This window comes from Leptinotarsa decemlineata, unplaced genomic scaffold (genome assembly GCF_025532065.1).
Source record: "Leptinotarsa decemlineata unplaced genomic scaffold, Ldec_3_MD MMD2_tig00002082_RagTag_RagTag, whole genome shotgun sequence".
In the NCBI taxonomy this organism is placed as follows: Eukaryota; Metazoa; Arthropoda; class Insecta; order Coleoptera; family Chrysomelidae; genus Leptinotarsa; species Leptinotarsa decemlineata.
This window is the reverse complement of record NW_027412573.1, coordinates 8,726,207-8,748,254: the sequence shown is the minus strand read 5'-3', so window position 1 is coordinate 8,748,254 and position 22,048 is coordinate 8,726,207. Positions and strand designations below refer to the sequence as shown.

The window sequence follows — 22,048 nt, the reverse complement described above, 5'->3', positions numbered from 1 at the left end:
AGGAGCGATTCGCATTGGATTTGATTCGCTGAAAATTGAATCCATTTGGAAAAACGTTCTCAAGAAGTTTATTCCACATGAATGCAGTTCTCCAAATGAAAGAGTTCTTAAACAGTAAAGTTCGAGGTGTACTAAGTTGAACCCACAAAACGATGAGCAGCCACAGTCCGTCGCGTATTTGTGATATGTACCGCTCTTGGTGGAATCAAATGTGCCAAGTCACTCGAACACTTCCCGTGAAAGTATCTATAGAAGAGAGACAAATCTCCAATCTTTCTTCGATGTTCCATGCTATCACGGTTGCACGTGATATTCGCGTCTCCACTCAGGCGGATGACTCTTTTCTGGATGGAATCCAGCAACTTCAGGGTATGTTTGGGGGCAGAGCTCCAAACATGAGAACAAAACTCCAAAGAAGGTCTACTCAGAGCTTTATAAAGCATCAACAGTTGCTGAGGTGTGTAGTTTTCTGGTTTGGAACAGTGTTTCAAGGTATAAACAAATCACAAATTTAAACATTCGATAATTAATTTTACAAACTTATTTAAATGGCCGTGTTATTAATGAAAAAAATTACCCGAGTTCACCTATTAAGTAATTACCAATTTCCACATTAGAAAACAAATTTGATAAAAGGAAATCATTCAAATCTATTTGGTCATTCAGTTCCAAATCTATTGACTTTCAAGCATTCCTGAAGATTGAGTTTCAAACCTTCATCTTTTAAATGTAACACATCATAGTCCTGATTGAAATCATGTTCCTCTGCCGAACAAAGGTTTACATTTGTGGAATTGGTCTTCACAATCAAGAAACTTCTCATATGTTCTTTTGTTCTTCGGGAAAATATTTTCCTTGTTTCACCAATATAAACTTTTGGACAGGAATCGCAAGTCAACTTATACACTAATGATCTATCCGAGGCACTGAAGTTTTATCAAATCATTGTGTTCTATAAGTCGCGCTAAAGTTTTTCTTTTTTTTTTAACAAGCGATATTGTTGGTGAGTTCACCAAAGTATGTTAATGTCCTAAGATGCTTATTACTGTTTCTGAAGCGGTATAGACCTGGTGAATTACTTCTTTTCGTTGTTTTTATTTTGTAAACAATGTAGTCAATAATAATTTACCTTGTCGCCGTTATTGACAACATTTTGTTTGATGAAACTCAGTTCTGTCTGAAAATTACTTTATTTTGACAGAGAAATGTTCAAGTCTGTGAAGCATACTATTGAATGTTGTTATGTTTTGAAGGATTATGTATGAGCATGTCCGTATAAGGTAATTTGTGGAAAATGGCAAAATCATTATTTTTATTTATTTTAGTCATTTACAGCACAACTGAAATCAGTCGATTTCGAACATCTTGAATAACATTTTGGAAATGTTACTCCTGCAAAACGACGGAATGAAGTATTATGAATGATGAATTATAGCTCATTGATGTATTCTACCGAACTTTCAAATTTTATGGAGGAATCACTCGAGAGCAGAATATTTAAGTTTTTTTAAGTAAAAAATGGATATCTCGAGAACGGTTCATTTTTAATACGGGGTGTATTACAAAATCACATTTGAATTGTGACAAAAATGTGACAATATACGAGGTGTTACATTTGAATTGAGAAAGTTGATAAAACTTCTGGTATAACTGGACGTGGTGGAAATACTTATATATTTGCCAATTTTCAGGATATGAATCCTATTATTTCCCAATTACCGCTAGCCGACGGTCATCGTGCTATACGCTGTATAAAATACACACATCGGAAAAGTCTAGGGATATTTTTATAACATACTAAATATCATAAAAATAAATGCATGAGGTCGTTTAATTTCGATTAAATTGGTACACTCGACCGCCCTGTAGATTTCTATGGGTTGAACAAAGCCTGCAAAAACGGTAACTAATCTTTTATCGGCTAAAATGAATAATCTGAAAGTGTCGAGTTTGTACATTCTATGCAGTTCTTGCTCAGCAATTAAACTGGAAATATTGTGCTTTAACATGGAACGCCATCACTTACCATTGGCTGAGATGAATACAGCTGTAGGGCTTCTTCAAGGTGACATGCGACAAAATGATGTAGCTCTTCGTTTGGGGGTCTCCCAAAGTGTTATCAGTCGATTGTGGCGGCGTTTCCGTGAAACTGCCAGTCCAGCCGAACAACATCCAGGGCGAGGACACACTACAACTGCAGTTCAAGACCGATTTTTGGTCTTAACCGCAAGAAGACAACCGACAATCACAGCACCTGCGTTGGTTAACGTGTTGCAGCAGACGCACCAGGTAACCATTGGTCGTAATACTGTCAGAAATCGACTGCATAAAGCAGATCTCCACAACAGAAGGCCACTTAGATGTCCACCTTTGTCGAGAGGCAATCGCGGTAGAAGATTAGAGTGGTGTCAAGAACATCAAAACTGGGATGCAAATGATTGGGCCACAGTTTTGTTTACAGACGAATCCAGATTTGGATTTCATCCAGATTCTCGTCGAGTAAGACTGTGGAGACGACCTGGAAATAATGAACGTTTGAGACACGTCCAGGAAGTCCACACATACAGAGGTGGTACAGTAATGCTATGGGGCGGAATCATGATCGGCGGCAGAACCGATCTCGTTTTTCCAAATCGCTCCCTCATAGCTCGACAGTACCTCGACACCATTCTTCTACCTATCGTCCGTCCGTTTCTGTTCCACCTAATGCACGATAATGCTCGTCCACATGTCGCGCGTCTAGTGACTGACTGGCTCACCAACGAAGGTGTTGAAGTATTGCCATGGCCAGCACAATCACCGGACCTGAATCCCATCGAGCATGTGTGGGACATGCTTCAACGAAGAATTATTCCGCATATGGGGAACATTCACACATTTGCTGAATGGGCAAATGTACCTCAACAAGACATCGACAATCTCATTTTGTCGATGCATGATAGATGTAGGGCCGTAATAAACCAGCGTGGAGGCCATACTTTGTACTGATTCCAATTTTTTTTTGTATTATGATTTTTTTTCGGGGTGCCATATTTTTTTTTAGTTTTGCTTATATGCGCACTCAGTATTTTTGACCATGTAATAAATTTTGTTGTAAGTTACATTCGTTTAATAATCACCCGTCAACTTTTTTTTCCCTGAAGCGATCTAAAAAAAAATTATTGCCATTTTTAAAAATATCCCTAGACTTTTCCGATGTGTATGTATGTAATGAATGGAGTAATGATTAACGTTCTCAAGATATTTGAATTATCATGAAGAATGATGGCATACTTAGAAATCCGTTCAACAGCTGTCACCCCCCTACGAACAATCTTCAGAAGTCGAAACATATGCTAGCCAAGGAAGGGTCTCACATTTTAACGTGCGATTCCTCTTATATATAATTAAAATATTTAGGGAATGAACATTTATGCTAAATTCATTCATCTTTTTTTGTCATACACGTTTCAATCCCACTACTTCCGACATTCTTTTTTAAATTCATCTTAATGGTAGGTTCAAACTGAAACGCAAAATTGAAATATAAGTTTATTAGTCTCAGAGACAAAGATTTCAAAGGAATGTTCAACTCGGATTATATCCGCGATAAATTCATCTAAAAAAAAATTGATCGAAAACTTCAACTCTTTTGTATAGCGATATTTCTAGAGTAAATTAACAAAAATCACTTAAAGACTATATAAATAATTGATGATAAAGTATATACTTTTTTCAGGAATCTATGTAGTAGTTCTTATAAATCTACATGTGTCTTGTATTTCCGAAATTGATCCCGGATTGGTTGGCACCTTTGTTGCTTCCCATCTGAAGGCCAATGATGGTTTGTCCAGCCTTAAGTTTCTCTTCGGAGAACGTTCTTTCGTTCTTCTCCGCTTCCTTTGGTCCAATGTGGGGTTTGCCATATTTGTCAGCCTGAAAAAACAAAAAAAGACTCAATAATACGTTCAATTGAAATACTTCCCAAACTAGAAAAAAATATATTGTCCTTCAATGCGCATTTCGGTAACCAAGTTAGCATCATCAGGAGATGATCAAAAGTTACTAAGTCAGTTTTAGTTATCTCCTGAGTTCTGAGACGAATTGCGATTCAGTATCGTACACTTAGGATGTCACATATCCGCTCAAAAACATCTAGAGGTGTCATATCAGGCAATCTAGGGGACTTTTCTAAGGAACCAGTTTGCATAATGGACAAAATCAACTAAAAGTTTTCAACTAAAATTATGTTTAAGCAAAATGAGGAACTTTTTCATCAGAACAAACTGATATGAAAGTGGTAAGATGATAATATCCGAACTGGTGAATGACCTGATATGAACTTCTTTGTCTTTTGTGGGGATTCGTGAAATCTGAAGTATACATTCTACTATTTCAGTGCTCATGATTAGAATAAAAGATGCTACTAACGAAATTATCCAACATTCCAATGATTTGTGAGCAAATTTCATTATTGTCAGGAATATTTATTGGAGTTACCTGGAGTGCGTTTTAAATATATTTTTCCTTGAAATGATATTTATCGTTTGTTTGTTCCTCATCGAAAAGTACTAAAAATGATAAATTTTCACGTAAATTTTGTCTGACCTTAAAATTTCGTCCCGTTCAGGAATAAAGAGGGAGACAGACTAATTATTTTCAATGATTTCAAAATCAATTAATATTAATATCTTGGCATTGTCCTTGATAAAAAACTCACCTGGAACGCTCATTTGGAAAAAGTTTTACACAAAGCCAGACTGCCCCTATGGACATGTCGGAGGATTTGTGGTTAAACTTGAGGTTTAGGTCCCAAACAAATCCATTGGATTTATGTGATGATTGTCAGACCAATGATCACTTATGGTGCAATTGCCTGATGGCCGAAGGCTTTACAGAAAACGGCCCAGGCGAAGCTCTCTGGCTTACAGAGACAGGCTTGTCTGGCCATCAGTAGTGTCAACAGTACCACACCGTCAGCGACCACGGATATCCTTCCAGGTGTACCTCCTCTCCACATTTTTCGGAAGAGAGAGGCTAGATGGACTGCATATAGACTTGCGCACATTGCCAATTGCACAAATAAATTTATTGCAGAGTGCAACAGACTGTTGGTTTATGCCTTCAACTACGAACTGTTTCATAAAGTAATGTTTCCGAGTAGAGAGGACTGGATCCTCCGGGTGAAGGAGCAGATAGTTGTTGGTTCACAGATGAATCAAAAACACCTACTGGTTCTGGTGCAGGTGTTTTCAGTCACAGACCCACGACAGAGATATCAACCTGTCTAGGAACCTATGCGACTGTATTTCAATCGAAAATTTACGCCATTGAATTGTGTGCGGAGAGATTGGAAGAATCCAACCTCATACACGTTCCTATCGAGCAACGTCTAAATTGATAGCAAATTGCCAAAAACGAATATCTTCGATAGGAAGACTTAACAGATTGTCTCTGATCTGGATTCCTGGCAATATTGGCCTGGAATGTAATGAGGCTGCTGACTCCGTTGCAAAGATTGGTGCTGCAAGCAGCTTCATCAGACCAGAACCTGTCCTTGGCATCGCTTTAGGCTTTGCTAAACTAATATGGAACACCTGGATGGCAAGAAGATTTATGGACTTCTGGTATAATCTTTCAGGATTGGCTCACTCCAAGGCGTTTATTCACCCTTCGAAGCCTGATACCAAACAGTTGTGGGGGACTACAGTAGAGATAAACTTTGATGTCTATCAGGCCTTCTTACAGGTCACTGTCATTTGAATCATCATTTGTAGAGACTCGGACTGTCGGAAGACAGTGTGTGTCGCCTCTGTTTGGAAAATGATGAAACAGCAGAGCACATACTTTGTGCCTGCCCCGCTGGGCACCGAATCAGGTTCTTAGAGTTCGGCAGAGCCGTACTTTTACCATCTGACCTGAAAGACCACTCACTATACAAACTAATCGGCTTCGTTAAGAAGTTGGTCTTATTTGGTCGAGTGTGAATATGTGTGAAACACAATAAACCCTTGCGGGTTGCGGTGGAGGATCGCACCCAAACTAACCTAATACTAAAACGATTTTGAAACGATATTTTTGTATTCCGAGTCCGAAGCAAATGAATGTCATCACTGATGCCAGATGTACAAAAACTCTGAAATCACTTTCATTAAAGAATCATATAAATGCACATGAGGAGAAGTAAAGCACATTTATTATTTTTTATTTATATTAGGAATATGTAGGATATTTATTTTGTTTCCAATAAATATCAATAATGTTAAAATTCTCCGAATGCACAATATTGTTGTATAGCTAGAGGCAAATTTCAAAAATGAATGTAAAAAAATCCATTGCTTAAAAAGTGTGTTAACTAATTTGAAATTTATGAGAGGAAAAGAAATGAATGGAATATTGAAAATTCCAAGATCGAAGTATTTGGAAAATAAATGAACGAGTTCAAAATTTAAAAAGATAAACATTACCTTTCTTCCCAATGACTGAAGACAAATCACTACGGAATTCAAGTTTTGCCTCTCCCATAGATCTACTGTTTGGAATGTTTCTTGTGGAGGAACTCCTAGTTCTTTTGCTGCTTCAAGGAAAGCATTGATGTTTTCCATGCATTTGAATGCCATTGTGGAAGTGTTGACTTTCTTCACAATACCTGGTTTGATAGTATTGACCAACCTAAAAAAAAATAATGTGAACGAACATACGAAAAATACTTTCATTTGACTGAGTTGTTGCTTTTTCTTGAGTGAATATTAATAATAATATAAATTAAAGGAAGTGTCTGTTGATTCAGAAACTATAAAAGCAAACAATAGAAAAGTCAACCAGTGTCATCGGCATATTCATCATCATAAAACATTTCAGGCAGTAATTGTAGGTGATGTAGCTGACTGTTTTATTTAATGCAGCCTAGTCGTTTTCCATTAGACTTTTATTGATCTTGCATAACGCTATAACCGGTTTGGAATGGGTTTAACAATTCGATGCAGTTTTTATTTAAATCAAAGTAGATGCAAGTTGGTGTGAATAAAAAATCGAGCAACGAGCATGAAATAAATATAAAGTTAAGTGGAAGTTACAAATCTACATTATCTTATGCATGTTTATATGTATAAATATGTTTAACTAGCAAGAAACATCTGTACAGATATGGAACTTAATCCTTCTCATGGTGAAACATTTCACGAGATGATGAAATATCTTACTAAAATATTAATCAATGACAATAATAATGTTTACTATTTTTGTGTTTAACAATAACTGTCACAACTTTTATTATTTATGAACCTTTGTTCAACACGAAGATCTCATTAGATAACAAAAGTGGAAACTATTGAGGAAAGATACATACGTATAAGGAAATAAATATTTCGAAATACATTTCGCAATATTAATCTCTCCCAACTACCTACACAGTAGGGTGTGGTAGATGTCTGTCGAAAAACAACTACTTTCCCAACTAATGCCACTCTGGATATTGAATTATATCCAACAATCCTTATCTGAATAGATTCTAAGAAGATGTCTGTTCTGTTTGAAGTAGGTTAGTTTGGTGCAGCGATCGATCTAGGGGGTGGGGGCAAACCGGGCAATTGCCCGGGGCCGCAAAAATGAGGGGCGGCAAAATTGAGGGAGACGCGGCGTCGACGGCGAAAATTTGAAAGGTGGTTAAACAAAAAAAACACACCCTACACAAAAAGTTGTTAGAATGTAATTTATTACTATTGACATCACTGAAATTTCACATCATATTTTAGTAGATTACAAAAATTACACCATATATGGAATAACGCATGGGTAAAAGGCGGCAAATATTATTTTGCCCGGAGCGGCGCAATAGCTGGATCGGGCGTTGGTTTGGTGGAAACAGTGTTGCAAGTATTCTAACCTGATAATATGTTGTTTCTGAAATTTTATCCGTTTCAATGTCATATGTCTTTGTAGCTTAATATCCCAATAAATATGTATATGCTGTGTCGTAGTATGTTCTGATCGATAAAGAATTTTGTACTGATGCTGTTCATTTTTTACATATTTTAATTTTTTGTCCCTTTTCAGCCTATTACTACAATGCCTAGTTTGTATATCTACCAAGCTCTGATATATATAAAAAACAATATTTCAATTATTTTTAGAAATGAGGAAATCCATGAACATTTCATCAGAAATAACTCTCAACTACATCAACCTCAAAGAAGATTGACAGTATCAAAGAATCACCCCATGTGTTAAGCTATATAATAAGCTCAGTGAGGACATTAAATCCCCAAATATCAATGTCTTTAAAAGGCGACTCAAGATTTTTCTATTGCAACAAGCATACTATTCTGATGTGGATGAGTTTCTCCTTGAATCCTCATTTGATTGTAGCTTATTATTTTTTTGTATGTTTTATATTGACTTTTTATGTTTGTTTGACCTGTAGAATCAGCCAGTATTTTATGATGATGTTATGTTTTTTGTCTAATGTGATTGTGAAGGAAAACTGATTCAATAAACATTTAATTTATTGATATGATGTTAGGCGATTTTGTAAACTGACAACTACAATTGGAATGAAATATAACCTGACTCCTACGTATATAGCTTGAAACTTATACTCGATTGCAACTTTGAAAATTGCCCTACTACATATGATCCAAGAATAAATATTACTATCATTATTAAACAGTACAGATGAGATGAATGGGTAACATGTATTTTTGAAACATCGAATATATATGGAATACCGGATTTCAACTTGTCCCAAAAACACAATTAAAAGCAGGAAGTTTGACAAACAAGTCGTCATCTCGCAATTAACACACCATCTGTTACGAAGCCATTTGGAGTGTAATGTGATGGCTCTTCTAAAATTTCATTTGATAATCACAAAAGTGGCACTCGAAACCAAATAATCGAGGTTGGGAAAACCCGCAATGTAAACTGTGCCATCTGTTAACGCTACACTAATGAAAATATGCTGATGAGTGGTCCTAATTTTCTCCATACATTGGCAAAGAGAAGTTAATTCTGGACTTCAATCCCTTATATAGATCTATAACTGACACATGAGTCGTTCCCAAATCACCTTTATATTTTGGTACTCGCTAATATGTGTTCATTTGATTTTGTTACATTCTGTTACATGAAAAAATAATCACATACTTAAAAACTTTTAAAAGGATTGTACGAGAAAAAACTGAAGAACTTCTCCATTCAGATACGACTCAGAATATTCACGAAGTAGGTAGTTTATGGGTAGGTAGGTAGGTCTAAAGTGAGTGGGTCTATTGGACCCTCCACTGCAACCCACAAGGGTTTATTGCCACTTTGAATACAGTCGCATAAGTTTCTAGGCAGGTAGATAACTCTGTCCTGGGTCTGCGACTAAAAACATCTGCACCAGAACCGGAAGGTGTTTTTGATCCATCTGCTCTTAATATTTCCTTCTCCCGGAGGATCCAGTCCTCTCTACTCGGGAATAGTACTTTATAAGGCAGTTCGTAGTTGACAGTGGGAGGCATAAGGTCAGAGGTCCTTGCCAGAATTGATTTGTGCAATTGGCAATGTGCACAAGTCTGTATGCAGTCCATCTAGCCTCTCTCTCCAGGTAGATCTAGAAGGATATCCATGTCCGCTGACGGGTGTGGTACTGATGGCACCACTGATAGCCAGAGAAGCCTGTCTCTGTAAGCCAGAGAGCTTCGCTTGGGTCGTTTTCTGTAAAGCCTTCGTCCACCAAGCAATTGCACCATAAGTGATCATTGGTCTGACAATCATCACATAAATAGAATGGATTTGTTTGGGACCTAAACCCCAAGTTTTACCATAAATCCTTCGACATGTCCATATAGACTGGCTTTGTGTAAAACTTTTTCAAAGTGAGGGTTCCAGGTAAGTCTTTTATCAAGGACACTGCCAAGATATTTCACCTCCGTTCCAAATGGAATGACCACACCATTGAGGGAAAGTGGCGTAAGATCGTCCAATTTTCTCCTCGTGGTGAAGGGGATCAACACAGTTTGGCTGGGGTTGAGAGACATCTGCTCCCTCAGGCACCAACTGTCCAACGCGCTTTGGAGGATATTACCAGCTACCCTTCCCGACGTGGACCTTGCCAGGATGACTAGGTCATCTGCATAAGCTTGCAGATCGACTTTTTTTCTGTCGAGGGCATCAAGCAGACTATCCACCAGGAGCGACCACAGAAGGGGAGATAGTACCCCACCTTGAGGGCAGCCTCTGGTGACCCTGAACCTGATAGCCTTGCCTTGAAGAATCGTAGTTGCAGTTCTGTTTACTAACATGGCATAGATCCAACCAGTTATGGTCGATTCTATACCTTTCCTAGCCAGAGATGATCCTATAGATTGTCATATGCTCCTTCAATATAAAAAATACAGCAACCGCAATCTCCTTCTTGTCAAAGGATTGGGAGATTTTCTCAACGAGGTTGTTTAATGCTGAATCTGTCGATTTGTCGGATTGATGAGCATACTGATGGTTATTCAGGGGGGATGCATATAACGCTACCCTCCTGATATGTCCGTCCAGTATCCTCTCAAGTCCTTTCAGCAGGAAGGATACCGATTTGGGGTGTAGGTCTCTCCAGCCCACTTTGGGTTGCTTCCAACCAACTGGGTGGTATATAGTTTCACGCCAGTTTTTATGTACACATTAGTAGATGGGACCAGAATGTTGAAATGGGAGTGTTGAAAAGATTGGACAAAACGCACGAACTTCATGAGAAATCAACTCAACTTTTCCTTATCTCTGGCTGATCCTATTTTAAAACATGTATGTGATTAACCACTTTTTGGTTCTAGCTGACGGACTGATGAAGTTCATAGTTCATAGATAATTCTATACGTTTCAAAAACATAAAAATTATAATATTAACGATTTGACAAGTGAATAAATAGAACAGAAACGATTTTGGCCATTTGTTACGTTATTACGTACCACTGTTTTTCTAATACGAATTTCCATTCATATCTTCTTCGATAGCTATAAAATATGAATTGATGGATGTATCCGTTACTACGTGGTAGAAGATCATAATGCAGAAAAGATAACTGAAAACTTTCAATGTTTTTTACCACCTTAGTAGTTTCATTTCTCATTTTTCACAATGAAATATAAATAACTTATTGTTACGCCGACAGCAACCTATCGTGACGTCACGTCGAAACGTGTACCAAGTTTTTGATACAAATATCGCGAAGATACCGAAGCGTTCGAATTTGGTATATATTGTGGATGTTTTGGAGATCAAATTTAGTTCAAACGCTTCAGCATATTATAACTGTTAAGATTTAACGTTTCGTAGTAAAATAAGTAAGTATATCAGTTTTTTTGTGAAAACACGTAGTAATTCAACTTTCACTGGTATTCGGATTCCCAAAGTTTCATTTTAGATTTTATTCGAGATGTTTTTTGTATCTAGGCTTAGGCTCTTTGATTCCATGAGATCTTTCAGAAATGCTTTTTTGCATTCATTATCTCATGATACAAGTTTTTTTTTTCGTAATCTAATCCATCACCGATAAGAAATTTCAATTCACTTGTCTCTCTCTTATGTTTTATTATTATCTATTAATAACTGAAAGGTATTGTTGCTATGTAACATTTCCATTACTCATCATGCTCATCTATACTGATCATTACCATCTCTTGATTTTACCGTCAAATTATATGTATTAGTTTGTTTAAAAAATTTTGTCCGTTTCAATGTCATGTGTTTCTGTAGCTCCATATCTCAATAAATATTTACTCTACTGTGGTGGTATATACTGATCAATATAGAATCCTGTAACCGCGTCGCGCACCTGCTCCCGCTAACCTACCAAATCCAATGGGAATGTGGCCCTAGAAGTGACAGGTCGAGATCCTCAGCTCGGATACTATTAGCTCCGTTTATCCGGCCCCGACACCTCAAGCGCCTGCCTTGGTGCCCTCCAAGGCTAGACTCGGATACTAGTTTCCATTGGATAGACCGCAAGCCCCGACACCTCGGATGCTTGGAACTATACAAAAGTAGGCGGGAATCAAGGGACATCGTGAACTGCCCAATGTCCCATTAGAGGGGCTGCATGCACCCTAGGGATTAACGCATCCCGTCTCTTTACCTTTACCCCTAGGAGGCCAACACCAATGGAGATGAAGACTCACTAGCCTCCAGCCACGGACAGGCACTTCACCACCCTCCTAGAACTCATGTTAGGAAAGTTCCCTTTCCAACGTTTGATGAGTAACCATCGAGGACTTTTTCAAGCGACCTCTACCACCCATCTTATGCCCGTATAGGTACGGGATAGGACGGTTCGCCAACAACTTTTGGGTGTACGCCGTGTGGTCTGGACCGTATACCCTTACGTTACCCCGAAGGGCACTCATGTTAGGAAAGCTACCTTTCCAACGTTGGATGAGTACCCGTTGAGGGCTCTTACAAGACACCTCTCTTACACATCTAGCTTGAAACCGGCTCGAAACTTGTTGCCCGCAGATGCGGGATTGGGCAGTTGACCGATGACTTTATTGAGTGAGTGCCGTGTGGTCTGTACCGGGGGCCTGTCAATCGCCCTTAAGAGAGTGACAGTTATTCCCCCGCCATTCTACACATTGATGGTGTTCACTTCTTCGAAACTTTGATTTTTTGAATCTTTTCAGCATATGATGTCGTTGAGCGATTTTCGACCAATTTTTCTCTACGAATTTAAATTGAACCAAAGCACTGCCGAAACAGCCCGAAAAGTTAACCAGGCATTTGGTAATTATAGTGTTATTGAAAACACTGTGGTCTACCTACAGTAATCCAAGACGAGGATTTGAGGACCCTGGGAAGGCGGAAGATCTGGGCATCGGCCCCATGCGGTTTTTGATGGTTTAAAACGTATTGGAAAAGTCAAAATGCTCGAAAGTGGGTGTCACACGATTTGAACGACCGACAGAAATTGTCACGTTTCGAGGTCTATTCTTTTTTGCTTTTGCGCAATTACAAAACTCAACAGATCAATAGATCAATAGACATTCTATAAATACAATAATTACTTGCTTCACTGAAGAAGCAGTAACTCTACGAAAAACTATCAACAAAGGTTTCAACCTCTCAAATAAAACAATGAAAAATAATATTGAAATAGTTCATCAGAGGCCTAATATTTTTCAAATATGTTACTGCATCTATGACATTGCCTTGGAGGAAACACTGGATCCTTGAATCCAGTGTTTCCATAATTCATAATTATAATACAAGAAATTCCAATTATATACATATAAACAGACCGGCATTCAGAAGTAGCATGAACTCGTTTTTTTAAGGGCTTCCAGGAGTTCAATGAATTACCGGAAGAAAATAAAAAAAAAACATTTTAAAAGAGCACTCAAATAATTAAAAAAAAAGTATTAGAATATAAATTGTATAGTTATGTGGAATTATTTGGGACATTTTTGGCTATCATCTATTGTTTTTAGTTGTTCACTAGGGTATTTGTATCTGTAATGAAACCAAATATCACTGTTTTAATAATAATTTAATGTATATATGTACCTATATTTCATTATCTATTTAAATGTTACTTAAAATATGATACTGAAATCTTTATATGGAATGTTCATTGTCTGGATACATGCTACTTTATATCTCAAATTGTTTGAATTTAAAATTTGTTACATATTTTTTTTTTATATTTCATTGTGCTAGTATTATTATTACACTCATAGATATGTATATTAGGTTTCGTATTTCAATAAAGATTATTATTATTGAAACCCCGCTACAAAATTTAATTTAACGCCAGCACTGTTCGATTAGACGTTACTTACTCATACCTAATATTAGGTATTTGAGATTCGTCAATAACCAACGACTTATCATCACACCGCAAACAGATATGATAGAATCGAAAGTTCAAATGAAATGTTGTTCGTTAAAAATCCAATAATGATGTCATGGCTTATTTTCAAACCTCATATGGAATTATACCAGCAAAAAAGGAAACGTGACTCACAACCTAATCAAACCGCGGATCTTGGTAACGGAAGAACTATGCTACAATTGCGAAATATCATTGCCACGATGTTGTGAGGTTATGTCGTAAGATTTATTTGTGATCCAAATGGTCAATTTGCGCATTGTTTAAGAAATTTCTTTTTTTGCTATCACATCAACAACAAATATGTATATACGACTTTTTATGTATTCAGCATTTTATTTGAATTTGCCTACAGCTTTTCTTAGGCGAGCCACACACGTATGGCTTTAACTTACAGTTAACGTTCAGTGTGTATGTGTGTGTCAGTCTGAGTTACATTCAACTGTTCAGTGAAACTGAGAAAAATTAATTTCAATATTTTCAACTGAGAGGATTGAAGTGAAGCATTGAATAGTGTTCAGTTTGTTTCAGGAGCGAGCGTTTTAATTTTTTACAGTTCACAGTTTTAACTGTCAGTACGTATAAGAAACGTGCTACTTCGGAAACCAATTTCATTCCCGTTTTGGACGATCCAGACAAAACTATTCAACGCACAGATATTTTATTATCGAACAGAATGTTCACGAATGATGATAACTGATTGAGGTTTCTGTCATACATTTTCAAATTTCTTAATAATACGCAAAAGGTAACAAGTTTAGCGGAAAAAGAAATTAATAACAGTATGAACGTAGTTATAGTTAGTTATAATTTAAAGATACTAGATCAGGAAGTAGAATGCTCATTATTAGAAAAAAAATTAATAAAAGTCGATCCAAGATTCAGGGGTGGATTATAATCTAAAACATAATGAAGAAAAGAGAATTGAAACTTCTTATGTTTTTTTACCACTTTTATTTGTAATTTACGTTACTGCAATTTCGTCCTTTAAAGACATTTGGTAAAAATATAGAAAGTTTCAATTCTCTTTTCTACCACGTAGTAACGGCTACATCCATCAATTTAAATCTAAAACATACTTATGAACAATTTTTTTTAAATAAATCTAAAATTTGTTCAAAAAAATGGAAAAAACCGATTATTGTTTTGATTGTTTTCCTTTGAAAATAACTTGTTTTTCGCGATCTTTGGTTTGAAAAAAATGTTTCTCCGTTGACCAGCTATCGCCCCTTATGTATGACAACCCTTAGAAGACGAATCTTATTTTCTGTTTTGGATATGACGGAAATTTTTTAAATGAAATAATCAAAATATGAATTTAAAACGATGTTGAATATCGTTTATGACATTATTGTTTGAAATTGTTTATAATTTAACTAATTTTTGTGAAATTAATTCTGGTAATCAGAAACACACTTAATCATTCATTACTTCCTGCCTGAATAGCACACATTGTTAAAACATATTGGTTTTGATTATTGAAGACTATCCAAATAAATAACAATATCAAAACTTTGTGTCTTTGGCGAGAAGCCTGTTAGAAATATCATATAAATCAGAAGAAAATTATTGGAAATAATAGGAAATATCCCAGAAAATATTATAATTAGAACGAAAAAAATGAATTACCCAGAAGTACATAGAAGTTAAGAGGTATGAAAAATAGGACGAACTTTTAGGGAAGGAAAATTCTTATTAACCACAATTTCCATCAAAGGTAGACTGTTTATAGAAAAACCACGAAATTTTTTCATAAACAAATATAGTTGTAGGTAATAAAGATATGTACAAATCAGTAGAAATTATTTTTTCATACAATTTGAAATTTTTGGAAAATTTGGTGAAAAATTACCTTTTTGTCCACCTGAGAAACCTTTTTTTTCAAAAATTTTGAGATTCCATTTTAAAGTTAAACCTAAAAAAGGTCTGATCAAAAATCAATGCACTAGAAACTTTTACTTTCAGCTGTCGGTGGGGAGTTTGTTTTCAGTGGAAATCGTGAACAACCATTTTTCACCCCTTGAATTCACTCCATTTTATTCCTCTAATTATTTTCTACTCATTCTAACAATTTCTAGACTATTATTTTTATTATTTTTTTTAATTGTGTTATGATTCTACAGTGGCAGTGATGTTCTTTTGTATATTTCAATTTTTTGGGTAAAAATTTTGAGGTAGGGCAGAGGAACCACTTATGGCCACTACCCCACTTATGGCCACTTTGCTCTCATTGGTGGAATAAATAGCATGATGCACGACTACCAATGGGATCAACTTTGGCAAAAGATCACTCTGTCTAGGAAGAAGTGGGGACCACATTAAAAATTCACTGAACTTACGAATTAGTCTCGCAATATCCGTAGAAATGATAGTGTGTCCCATATATTGTGTTTCCTTAGAGCATTCGTTAAGGAAGTGATCCGGAATCATCCAGTTGAAATAAAAAGTTAACATTTTTTTATCTCAATATTGGTTGACAAATAAGGTAAATATATGGTTTCAGATCAATATTTTTCACGTTTCTTGTCGGTAAATAATATTAGAGTCTGTTTAATGGAGGTGGCCATTAGTGGCAACTACAAATATGCGATTTTCTACCTATGGCCATGAAGGTGGCCATTAGTAGATTGGTAGAAACTACTTTTGGCCATTCACTATTTTTCGATATAAATTCTGATTTTTCACTTGATCTCTCATTGTTAAAATGCCGAAAGCAGACCATGTGGGGAGAGTGACGAAAGTCAGACATGTCAAGTTTCAGTATTCACCGGCTAAAGTTGAGCTGGCTTTGAATGCCGTATCTGATGGAATGGCTGTTGCCACTGCCAGCCGAACATTCAAAGTACCAAGAACAACATTGCAATCCAGCAGGGAATCCAGACATTGTGGATTTGTGTCGCATTTGGGTAACGAAATTGAAGAACAATTGGTGAAGTGGATATTGACCTGTGCAAAGATGGGTTTCCCAATTGATAAAGATGGACTTTTGTGTTCAGTACAAAAACTCGTGCGAGAAGCAAATATTAAAACCCCATTCGTTAACGACCGTCCTGGAAAGAAGTGGTACTATAGTTTCATGAATCGCCATAAAGAACTTTCTCAAAAAAAAGCCGAGTACATTCATGGGGGTAGAGGTGCAGTCTCCGAGGACAAGATTCGTAAATGGTTTGATGAAATTCATGGGATTTTGATCGAAAGTAACGCAGTAAGTGTATTGAAAGAACCACAAAGAATTTTCAATATGGATGAAACTTGCTTTTGCTTAGCTCCAAAGAGTGGCCTCGTAATTGGTCCTAAAGGAAAACATATCTACGATGAACGAAGTTCATCAGATAAAGAAAATGTAACAACGCTATTTGCAGTGAATGCAATAGGAAATTTTGCTCCACCCTTAACAATCTTTAAATATGACAGGATTCCATCTGCTGTTGCAAAATCAGCTCCTGAAGGATGGGGTCTTGGTAAGAGCGAGAAGGGATGGATGACCGCCGAATGTTTTTTTGAGTATTTTTCTAACGTCTTCGTACCTTTCCTCAAGGAATCTAACTTCCAGTTTCCAGTCATAGTCTTTTTAGATGGTCACAAATCACATCTGACTCTCCATCTGAGTAGATATTGTAGAGAAAATCAAATAATTTTGGTAGCACTAGTTCCAAACGCAACTCATATTCTGCAGCCACTGGACGTTGCTGTATTTGGTCCACTAAAAACGAAGTGGAAGAATTTTGTTCGCAAATATAAGATCGAAAATAATGGTCAAGAGATAACTAAGTCGTCCATACCAAAGGCATTATCCCAATTACTGCATGACCCAAAAATGTCATCAAATATCATTTCGGGGTTCAAAGCTGCAGGTCTGTATCCCTTTTCAGCGGATAGTATTGATTATTCCAAAATCATTTTGAGGAAATGCGACGAGTATCAAAAACGAGTGATTGATCCAACGGTCATTGACCATTTAAAGTATCTGGAAATGAAAATTGATCCAATTTTGTTAAAAGAATTCAAACAAACCAATAAAAGAAACCACGAATGGGAAGGAAAAATCAAAGCGACTTATTTATACAATGTGTGGTTAGAATTGTCAAGAGATGCTGAGAAATCACAGCCCGAAGAGTTACAAGAGGAAGAACCTGATCCGAATGAAGTGACGAATGATATATCAGGAGTATGTACTCCCACTCAATCTGAAAACGATGAAGATCGTGTACCCGAACCGAAACTGACATCTTTATCTACCACAGACGACAGTATTATGAGTGACATGTTACCTAGTACTTCTAGCTGTCTTCTTCTGACACCAGTTGACACTTTACTCAATGATGACAACACTACCGTAGTGAACACTTTCAATCCCAAAAATGTAGACCAAGTGAAACGGAATATTCTAATAACTCCAAAATCAATATGCCCCTCAATATTTCATGATGTCGTTCCCTATCCTGAAACCAAAGTCAATGACTCGAAAAAAAAAAGGAAAAAAGAATATATTCCTAGCGTCATAACATCCGATAAATGGGTTCAATATCATGAAGAAAATGAGAGAATGAAAAAGGAGACTGAACAGAATAAGCTAGAACGAAAACAAGCTCGGGAGCTCAATAAACTGAAAAAGGAACAAGAGAAGGCTGAAAAGCTGAAGGGAAAGGGTAAAACGAAAAAATTTAAGAAGCAAATATCAGAATCTAGCTCGTCTTCGGAAGAAATCGAAAAAGAGGGGGAAGAAAGTGGCAGTAGTGGAGATGATGTTGAACTCACCGATTCTCCAGAAGAAATCGAAATGTTGAAAGCAGATGATCTGAAGCTTGGAACATTTGTTCTAGTGAAGTTTGAGATGCTAGGAAAAAGAAATGCTTCAACATATAGGTATGTTGCAGAAATAATACAATGTATGTCACATGAAGAATATATAATACAAAGCTTCAGATGTATTAATACAGAGAAGACAGCTTTCTACAAGATTGAAAATGACATTTCCACTATAATTGGAAGTGATATATTAGGTAAACTTCCAGACCCCATCATAGAAAAAGACGGAAGAAAGACAAAAATGGTTTTTCCTGGAAGGGTGGATATTTTTGAGAAAATATTGTGAGTGGTTCACATTCCTATTGAACTTTTTTTATGTGTTTTATTTTTATTTCAAATAAATCGTTGTTCTGTATAAACGTTTTTCTCTTCAACTCATTGGTGGCCAAAAGTGGGAAAGGTGCATGGCCAACAGTAGGGATAGATGGCCAAAAGTGGTGAATTTTGTAAATGGAGATTTTATAATTCAAAACTTTTCTAAAGAAGATATTATTCGAATGATGACTCTGTCATTGGAAAGAATATACTCCGAAGTTTCGATGCGAATGATAAAAATGAATCGTTTCTCGTCGAACAATTTTTTATAGGATGAAATCAATGAAAAAGTTCTTAAAGTGGCCTTAAGTGGTTCCTCTGCCCTATTCATTTAAACGGTAATGAGAGAAAATATCCACATTTGAAAGATCAGTTGTATTTTTTTGTGAATATGTAGATAGGCAATACATTCAAGTATTTATTTATAAGGATCTTCAAAAACAGTTCAGCAGTAGCAGTTTTACCATAAAAAAGGAATAATCACATAAACTATTTAAAATCGATAAACATTTCTGGTTGGGCTGAAAAATAACTAAAATAAATTATCATTTCCAGAACGGATATTCAAAAAATGAAAACAATTGAAGTTATTTGAAATTCTACATAGTGTCCATGAAAGCTCAAATACGGATATTTCAAACGAAGCTGACATGTGGAATTGGTACGGTTGGCAATGCTGCATTACCATGAAATATTTTAAGATCATAGATCGCATTCATTGGGGGCAGCTAGCAAATTTCATGTCGATCTGTCATTTCATTAACGAACTATCGAACTAGGGTTACACTGTATAATAATACCAACATAACAGTTTAGTGAACATTTTTTTGAAAATATCATATTGTGATACATTTTAGATTCAATGATAACGTATTGTGATAGAGGTGCGTGAATTTTTTATAAATTCATTTCTATCATTTTTTGTTCACAAAAAACGTATGCTACCCACGTATTACAACAAATTGCTTCTATAACAGTTATTGGTGAATATTTATAGTTAGGAACGTCATTCAACATTAAATAGAAACGAATCTTAAGAATATCTATTAATAATGATGACTCATACATCTAGCTCTTGAACTTCTGCAGGCATGCCAGACGTTTATTCAACTAGTTCTTCAAATTTGTCTGAATAATAGCTCTTGAATTATTGATGAAATAACAAACATCCGATGTAAGCAGAAGCACGGAGATGTGAAATAAAAAAGCTGTCAGCATTCGAAACGAAAGACAAGAAATTTCCATTACAAAGAAGTGTTTGGTCTTGAGTGGTAGTGTAAAAATAGACATGCCTGTTATCCTAACTCTTGATAAATTGGGTCTAAAAGGATGACATCGAGTGTTGCCATCTCAATATAGTTGTTTTGTTGGTTGATGTTGAAAACCTGCAACGTACGATCGAAAAGTGCTTAACATTGAAGTCATTGAAAAATGGACGCATACCTACTTGAATTTTAACCTTAGACAAGCCTTTTGTACTTGAAATTTTACAAAATGCAGTACAATGAAGAAAGTAACAGAAATACACGAAAAGATCAAATGATAATGGTATGTTTTACTGCCGGTGTGTAACAGGAGTAGAAAGGCCATTTTATTTTTTCGGGAAAAATATATAGTTCAGATCGATCAGTAATTGATATACAGATAGGGATTGCAATCCCGCAGCTCATCTAATCTTATGGGATTGATTCGCGGGATTGATCAATCTCGCGCAGGATACCACATCTTTGAAATTAGGCATGTCATAAAATTGAACTAAAATTAAACATGTCTTACATTATGCAACATAAATTATTTGTAATCTAACAAAACAATAATTGAATCATAATTGAGTACAAGTACAGAAAACGGCCCAAGCGAAGCTCTCAGGCTTACAGAGACAAGCTTGTCTGGCCATCTGTGGTGCCATCAGTACCACACCATCAGCGGCCATTGAAAACCTTCTAGATCTACCTACTCTCCACATTTTTCTGGATAGGCTAGATGGACTGCATATAGCCTTTTGCATATTGCCAATTGCACAAATCAATTCAATTCAGAATGCAACATACTGTTGGTTGACATTGGAAGTCACAGCACTTTATGCCTCCAACTGTTAACTACGAACTGCTTTATAAAGTACTATTTCCGAGTAGAGAGGACTGGATCCTCCGGGAGAAGGAAATATTAAGAGCAGATAGTTGTTAGTTCAGATGGATCAAAAACACCTTCCGGTTCTGGTGCAGGTGTTTTCAGTCGCAGACCCAGGACCGAGATATCAACCTGTCTAGGAACCTATGCGACTGTATTTCAAGCGGAAATGTACGCTATAAAATTGGGTGCGGAGAGATTGGAAGAATCCAACCTCATACACAAGTCAATAAAAATATTCTCGGGCAGTCAAGCGGACTTCTGGCAGAATCTTCCATGATATGCTCACTCCAAGGCGTTCATTTACCCTTCGAAGCTTGATACTAAACAGTTGTTGGACTACAGTAGGGATGAACTACGATGTCTAACAGACTTTCTTACAGGTCACTGTCATTTGAATCATCATATGCGGAGACTCGGACTGTCGGAAGACTGTGTGTGTCGTCTCTGTTTGGAAAATGATGAAACAGCAGAGCACATACTATATGGCTGCCCCGCTGGAGTCCGAATCAGGTTTTTAGAGTTCAGCAGAGCCTCAGTCTCACCATCTGACCTGAAAGACCACTCACCATACGAACTAATCGGTTTCGTTAAGAAGCTGGGTTTATTCGGTCGAGTGTGAATAGGTGTGGGCCACAATAAACCCTTGCGTTGCGGTGGAGGGTCGAATAGACCCACTCACTTTGGACCCAACCTAACTTTAGAAAATACGCTCTTAAGAAGCAAATGACATTCATAGTTTCATCTTCAAACCTACTCCTGAGTGAACAGCAGATATATCCAGATGCCAAAAATGCTCTCTCGGCTAATACCATTGGACTCACAGAACGCCATTTGTTTCTTCAAAATGTTTTCATAATCTGAATTGAAGGGGGTATATTTTTAGGAGGAAAAAATTTTTGGGAAAGAATGTTTTTGGCTTTCTACTACTCCATCTTGATACAAAAAAAGAGATGAGGGAA

At 36.6% G+C, this 22,048-nt stretch overlaps 1 protein-coding gene across 2 annotated transcripts in view; it reads right to left on the bottom strand.

Moving 5' to 3' along the window:
- Positions 1 to 3,518: 3,518 nt before the first annotated feature.
- Positions 3,519 to 22,048, bottom strand: part of Chd64 (transgelin calponin-3) — a 54,332-nt gene continuing 35,802 nt past the window's right edge. For both annotated transcript variants that reach the window (XM_023159140.2, XM_023159141.2), the window contains exons 3-4: positions 6,447 to 6,651; positions 3,519 to 3,915 (exon numbers count right to left, since the gene is read on the bottom strand). In XM_023159140.2, coding sequence (XP_023014908.1) covers positions 3,745 to 3,915; positions 6,447 to 6,651 — 376 coding nt within the window. In that variant the 3' untranslated portion in view covers positions 3,519 to 3,744. The remainder of the gene's footprint in view (positions 3,916 to 6,446; positions 6,652 to 22,048) is intronic.